Source organism: Dipteris shenzhenensis, chromosome 8, assembly GCF_047967505.1.
Source record: "Dipteris shenzhenensis isolate YYH24624 ecotype China chromosome 8, Dip_SZ_1.0, whole genome shotgun sequence".
Lineage (NCBI taxonomy): Eukaryota > Viridiplantae > Streptophyta > Polypodiopsida > Gleicheniales > Dipteridaceae > Dipteris > Dipteris shenzhenensis.
In genome coordinates, this window is record NC_141603.1 from 47,503,466 (window position 1) to 47,510,475 (window position 7,010).

The 7,010-nt window shown below is 43.3% G+C and overlaps 1 protein-coding gene across 3 annotated transcripts; it reads left to right on the forward strand.

Moving 5' to 3' along the window:
- The first annotated feature begins 455 nt into the window (after positions 1 to 455).
- On the forward strand, positions 456 to 3,801 carry LOC147899602 (uncharacterized). Of its 3 annotated transcripts, none has more exons than XM_087378405.1 (6): positions 456 to 542; positions 661 to 1,181; positions 1,936 to 2,060; positions 2,167 to 2,294; positions 2,429 to 3,136; positions 3,272 to 3,801. In XM_087378405.1, exons 2-6 carry the CDS (start codon positions 910 to 912, stop codon positions 3,533 to 3,535), a joined length of 1,497 nt encoding a protein of 498 aa, XP_087234531.1. In that variant the 5' UTR covers positions 456 to 542; positions 661 to 909; the 3' UTR covers positions 3,536 to 3,801. The 3 variants fall into 3 exon arrangements, with proteins under 3 accessions (XP_087234531.1, XP_087234532.1, XP_087234530.1); XM_087378406.1 differs by having other exon boundaries at positions 485 to 922; positions 1,100 to 1,181; XM_087378404.1 differs by having other exon boundaries at positions 485 to 1,181.
- The last annotated feature ends 3,209 nt before the right edge of the window (positions 3,802 to 7,010 follow it).

Below are 7,010 nucleotides of genomic sequence, written 5' to 3' on the forward strand. Positions count from 1 at the left end.
TGCGTCGCAATGTGGCAGAATTGGCAAACCAACACTCTTAGATTGCATTCAAATCTAACGACCAAGAAACCAAATGCTTATCACACCGTCAAATTTCCAAGGCGATCCTAAAGTCGTTGCTCGTGTGCCACTCGCTCCATGCACGCCCTTGGATCATCAACTCGTGCATTGTTGGATGCAACGCATGTGTCCTGCTGCCTCTTTCTACCGTTGATAGCCGGGAATCTGTGTTGCGTGGCCATTAGGGGTCAAAAGCCACTCCAAGCCTAACCGTAAAGGCCACCCATCGTCGATTCCCTACTCGAGTGAATCTATTGGCGGCCGGGAACCTCTATTGGGTGGCCATTACCGGTCAAAAGCCACTCGTGGATTAACGGTAAAGGCCAGTCCCTCCACCATCGGTGAGAGTAAAAGTCAGTCCTTTCACTAAAAAAAAGAGAGTAAAAGTCAGTCTTCTAGATTTCACCCAAAAGAGGAGGGTCAAGCCTTGTAGCCCTTCATTGCAAATGTTGATGCTTTGCAGTCCCAATGTGCTAGCTTCTGTAAGCTCTCATCTGCCCTCCATCTCTCAGCAGTACTCCTCAGGGTTCTTGATTGCAGCTTGTCACGTCATGGAGTCCAGAATTTGCGCTTTTTCTGACTGCCCACAATTTGCTACAGATTATAATTCCCGAGAGGAGCTTCAGCAGAAGCAAATGCGCGTCTCGATAGTCTAATTCCTATCGATTGAGCCCCGGAACGTACACATTCCAATAGGCAGCGCTTTCGTAGCGGCGGAGCTGTTTTCTGAGTGTGTTTTGGCATCGCCCACAAAGCACATTGAATTGCTTACTTCCTACAGAGCTTGTTCCCCCTAGCGCATCGTCACTTTAAGCCCAAGCATGTGATTCACCGGCTCACACACCTTTCATGGCCGCTCCTGGTGAGAACTCGCTTTTGAACGGTGGAGTACTGCCTCCGCGATCCCCTCAGCATTCGGCCGACCAACATTTCGTAATTTATTCGACGACCCCGCCGGGGTTGGACACTCAGCTTGGAAAGCAGGAGTCTAGCCACTGTGATGCATTTTGTCAACCATTGCACCATTCGTTTCTTGCAGATTTTACTGATGTTCAAGGGTTACACGAATGTGGGGATGCTCAACGCTTTCAAAAAGTTGGCGGCCATTTAGTGGGCAGCGGGTTGGTACTCTCTATCTCTCAGATTCGAATGCGACATATTTTGAATCGGACATAATTTCGTGGAGATAAATTTGATGGAGTGACTAATATATTCCTCTCTATGTGTGTTACAGTAAATCAATCGCTGTAACCCTATATATTTAGGTAGCTTTTTGTGCAGGTCATTCTTGTCAAGCAAAAGAGCCATGATACTTTTTTCCTCCTCCTTTAGCTTAGCATTAATAGAGGCTGCAATTTTTGTCAGGGAGGGCTTCATATATCGGCAGAAAGCTAGTACTTAAAGATCTGAGTATGCTGCTGTAGAGGACTCCTATGTTGGGGTCATGCTATTGCTACCTTAGACCTACATCCATGCAAGATTTGGTCTCCAACTGATGTCTCTCTGGTTGTTAGGTCTTTAGTAAATCCTGCATCTGACCCTGATTCTAGCTGCCATTTTCCTTCTCGTGTGACTACTGTTCTGTGTTAGAACGGCCCTTAATGGACTCAGCTCTTCCAAAATTTCATGGAGAATTTGGTGAAAGCATTTATTCTGCCTGTTTACTTGAGAGCAGTTAGTTGTGTGTGTTTCTTACTTCTTGATACATGCTGCGGTTGATGACACAAGGGCATGCCTGAATAGGTTGTGGCATCATTTCTATATTGGTAAGGTCTGCACTGACATATTAGGAAAAGATTTAAAAGAATGAGTGCACGGCAAAAATCAGAGATCATGATAAGTTTTCATGCACTAAATTGTGATGATGTGGAACAGGCCAGTTGCTGGAGGTAATGGGGCTGGAGACCGCTTGTCTGCCAGAAGAATCCACAAAGCAGACCGAGAGAAGCTGAGAAGAGACAAGCTGAATGAGCAATTTTCAGAGCTTGCTAGTGCACTAGGTGGGTATGTGGTGTGGATCTTTTGAAAGTTGGGGCCTCCTGTCCTTTCATCATCTGGATCAGTGAGTTGTCAAATTCTTTTTTTTTTGTCCCTGTATGCTTCCAGACCCAGATCGACCGAAAAATGACAAGGCTACAATTCTTGGTGAGAGTGTCCAAGTTGTCAAGGATCTTCGTGAGGAGGTGAAGCGATTGAAAACAGAACATACTTCTCTTCTAACCGAGTCTCGTGATGTAAGTTAAACACAGGCTTGGCTTCTCTCATTGCTGGGCTTGTTCATGTACGTGGCTGTTGTTTTTGCTGAGAGGCATAGAGTGGCAGGCCAATCAAATTTTTGGTCAGTTCGTTGAATTTGTGGCTTGTGTAGTTGACACAAGAGAAAAATGAGCTACGAGAGGAGAAAGCAGCTTTAAAGAGTGAGACTGAGCAATTGCAAAGCCAGCTTCAACAACGTTTGCGTACATCTACACCGTGGATGGCTTTGGATCCGTCAATGGTTATGGGTGCTGCAGCTTTTCCCTATCCAGTGCCTGTTCCACAGCCAGTGTCACTCTCTCAGTCTGATTCACATCAGGGGCCACCCCGTCCACTTGTTACTCCGACACCATACATGCCTCTTGCTCCGCCTTTGGGGACGTTTCATATGCATCCTAGTCTCCAGGCGTATGCCATGTTTGGAAATAGGCCTGGAGATGCAGGAAACCCGTTTATGCCCTATCCAAGCTTTTCACAACCTGTGAACGCACATACCCATATAGAAAGGCCATATGCACAGTACCCTTCTCCTGTCCAGCCTGTTCCAGGTTATGTTGTTCAGCTTTCACCTAATCAGGGACCCCAGAATCAGTTATCACCTCCGTCATCAGGGGCACCTGTATACAGACCTTGTGTACCTGGCATTCCTGTTGTGTCAGGTCAAAAGAATGAAGTCAATCAAAGGTCAAAAGAAAGCAGTCTTCATTCACCAGGTTCCCAATGCAATTCTCAACTTGCACCGACTGCTTCAGATCATGAGGCTTCTGGCACAGTGGCCTCAGGATGTCAGGCTCAAGCTTCCGGATCTCCAGTAATACAGGTGGGCTTTTCTTTGTTTCTCTTGAAAAGTGCATGTCTGTCTTGAGATATTGATTGTGACCCCCTAAGGATCAGTCTGAGTGCTTAAAATTTGTGGTATTTAGAAATTTTGCTAACAACAATGGTGTAAGCACAGGACACAATGGCAGAACCACAAAGTCCTGGATCAAAAGCTGTTGGCACAGAAATGCAGCAAGGAAACAGTCCCTTTTCAACTTCTCTCGTCATTCCTACGTTTCCTGTCAAAGAAAAGTTGAATTTTTCATTAGACCGAAGTGGTCTCTTATTGGATACCGATGGAAGCAGGCTTGCAGGGAAAGAGTCAGCACATTTTGAGAGGGGCTCAGAATTTGAGCTTGAACAAGGGCATGATCCCACATTGAGGCCGCCTGCTGCATAGTACACCGTGTGCTTAATTTCATGTTGTATTTGCATGTTTTAGACATATGGTCCATGTTTTTTGATGGCCTGGATGCCTAGAGGTGCTGCAAGGTGGGAGTCTCATATGTGGCTTCATTTGTAACGGCCCTTCTTTAGTGAATAGAGCTCACAGGGTTTGTTGTCAATGTGAACGGACTGACAAATGTTTCGTGTTGCCAACTAATTTGTACAAGGATCTTGTAACATTCATACCATGGAATGACACAAGCAATGTTTTCTTCTTCATACCATATGTGAATTTGGATCTCTTCTATGACTATGTGAATCTATCGACAATACTTTTATTGTCATTGCTAGTCAATAAAGGTGACACTTGCTTTGATGAATGTATAATGCAGACTATATTTTACTCTTTAAAGGTTTAAAAAAAAAACTGTTCGAATGTCTTTTCCATAGGATGTGTTCCCATCCTCTGATGCAGACACACTTGCCACTTATATGTTCACATCTAAAATTGTTTGAGGACCGTATTGTATGACATAAATCTTGTTTGTGCTGTGTAAATGTTTGTTTTCAAATGAGTTTGGCAGCAATATTCAGTTGTGTAATAAGCATTTTTAGTTTAAATAGAAACTGTGAATAACTATTGTTCATGGTCTAGCCCATTGGTAGGATATCGTCAATTCACTGGAGTAAGTTTATTGTTAAGATTTATGAGGACGATAGAGCTGACAACTAATGTGTGGGGTGTAAGTAAAGACACATGTTTTTGACTTCTACTAAATCAATTAAAATTGTTTTGATGACATTGAGGGAGTGGACATTTTACTTCAAAGAGAGGCGTCGTGTATCAAATTAAATGAGCTTTCATACCCACCTTAGAATTCAAATTTGTTTTCTTATGCATTGGTGTGAAAGATCGGAAGGTGTGAACATTGCACTTTAAAAGTGCATTACGTATCAAAGTCAATGGGTTAAAGTTTCCATAAATGACTCGACATGTGTTGCGTCATCAATTTTGCATGTGTATCATGGAGAAGACCTTTGTGGAAACTGTAGAAAACCTGCCGACTTAAAAAAGTGGTTCATGAATAATGATGTGTTAGTTGTTAATCATCTTTAAAGATTTACTTGTTAGCTCAACTACTCTTACTTTCACTAAAAGCACCGCCATATTGGTTTTGCCACCTTGTTACGTTTTGGATTGTCCAAGAAATTTGCTGATCTCCTAGAAAGAGAGAGCGATCCCTATACAACATTTGACTTAGGGAGACAACCAAAAAAACTATAATAACCCTAATTTACTATGGTGTGAATCTAAGTTAGTCTTAATAGTTGACTTAGTTTTGTGGTGTACCATAGCTTTTGTGTTTTTAAAGAACAATTTTATGTGCCCTCTCACTTTTTCCTTCTATCCAAAATACAATTGACTTATTTCCATTCGTTGTGGTCTAGATCAAGCTCTATTACATGGTGTATCTTGGTTTGGTTAGTAATTTTAATTGAAACACGTTAGTTATTATGTCGTATGCAATGATTAGTGATGGCCTCTTATGGTGCATAATGAGCAAAGTAGAAGTAAAACATATGATACTTAAATTAAATAATAGAGAGTGCAAAAGCAACTAGAATGCACATGATTTTAAAAAAGTACATAGGTAAGACCCTTTTGCAACAAATCCATGACAGAACTACATTTTCTCTTAAAGTGATCCCATTTCGATCCCATACAACATTAACTACCTAGGATCCTCTAAAAATAAGCAAGATGTAAATCCATCCTTGAGACCAATAAAATACTCATTGGTAGTATGAATGCATATCTTAGATTATGTGGGATCATGTGAGAGGCATGGGATAGCCCCTTTAATGAGAAGTTGTGGGGAACCTACCAACACAACATGATAGGGAACAACACTACTCACCATAAAAGTCTACGAAAGGCACATGTAGCTTAACTAGTGGGAGGGAAGGGAAAGCAAGAGGGGGGACGAACATGTGAACCAATAGAGGGACTTGATTAAGCAAAGGCTATATAGAAGGTAGATCATGAGCAAGAAAGAAAACACATCCACTCCTTTACTATCTCCTTGTTACATTTGTAGCTTTGACACAGGCTAGCAAGTAACTCACCTGTGGGTCAGGAAAAACCCTTGTGGGTGTAGTTAGTGAAAGGCTTGACCAAATGAGAGCCTACCATTCCTACTTCAACACTCTCTATTGACGCTTTGATTTTCTGACTCCCCGTTGGTGTTACGAGTGCTCATTGTTCGATGCTTGTGAACCCTTTACCCAATCTATGCAGTGCTAGGATGTAGATGCTCACTCTTGTAGTCCTTAGTGAGCTGTGCGTGTGAAATTTCTTTGAGCACGATGGAAACAAATGCCAACAAAGATAAACTCAAAGGTCGTGGTTGCTATTGAAAGGGAAACCATATGATGACAGGGGATTGAATGTCACAACCAATTAAGCAGATAACAGAGAACAATATACACACTAGATGGAAGCAAGCCACACTTGTGTTAAGAGATGAATCTATTACAATGAAGCCACCTCAGCTTGAATTGAGAACTCAGCTATGCAAGCTCCTATCTAAGCAAGCTAACCCAGAGAGAGGTCGTGAACCACAGTACATGTCACTCGCCTCCTCTCGGTTACAATGCTTCTCTACTAAGTAGACTAACTGCAAAACTGACTTCTATTATTGACACGAGGTTTGCTGGACCACTGCTCACCATTGGTCCGCCGCTCTTAGCATCAGGTGACTACTCCTCGGACTCAGGTCACTGCCTTAGCTACTACTCGTCTGGCTCGCTACTCGAAAAGTTAGCCAATGATATATGCACCAGTCCTAGGCACCACCTGCTCTCGTGCATGTGTTCATAAGTTCACTTGTGTTGGCATGACCCAAGGGCCAAAATTTTTCCTAGGCTTTCTACAACCGATCCCTCATGGTTTGGGGTTGGCTGGAGCCAAACGCTACTCAAATGCACACCCAGAGGGTTGAAACTGTGATTGTGGTTGCACGCGGTCATGCCTTCATCATGGAGGGGCAATAGAGAATGGGGGCTAGGGGCATCATTTAGAAGAGCTTGGGAGGAAGATGGAGATGGGGGATCAAAAGGATTCAGCCTCGGTCTTTGATCTAGAGGAGACTAGCGATACAACGTGCATATGTCAACAGGAGGTCCCTCAAGATCTACCAGCCAACCGATTGACTAAAGCTTGACCAACGGGTCCTCGACTGGGTTGGTGATACTGAAGGCATTGTCAAAACGTGTCACATAATGTTTTGCAAGCATGACTTCATCCTGCCATTTGGTCTATGGGTCCTTGCATAGGTCTCGGGTATTATTGTGCATGGCCGCTGCCTCCATGATGTGGTTGTCACTTGAGTAATTTCTCTACCTCCCTAAGTAGTACCACGTAGTAATTCGGAAGGGTTGGCATAGTGGGGCCTGGCAAGGCAGCACGGATTTGAGCTGCAATAAGG

What these genes read in the sequence shown, in the direction of transcription:
- LOC147899602 (XM_087378405.1), top strand. Translation starts at nt 910, where the DNA reads ATGGCCGCTCCTGGTGAGAACTCGCTTTTGAACGGTGGAGTACTGCCT. An exon ending in GGCCATTTAGTGGGCAGCGG is followed by an intron (nt 1,182 to 1,935) that starts GTTGGTACTCTC and finishes GATGTGGAACAG; the next exon opens with GCCAGTTGCTGGAGGTAATG. An exon ending in CCGGATCTCCAGTAATACAG is followed by an intron (nt 3,137 to 3,271) that starts GTGGGCTTTTCT and finishes GTGTAAGCACAG; the next exon opens with GACACAATGGCAGAACCACA.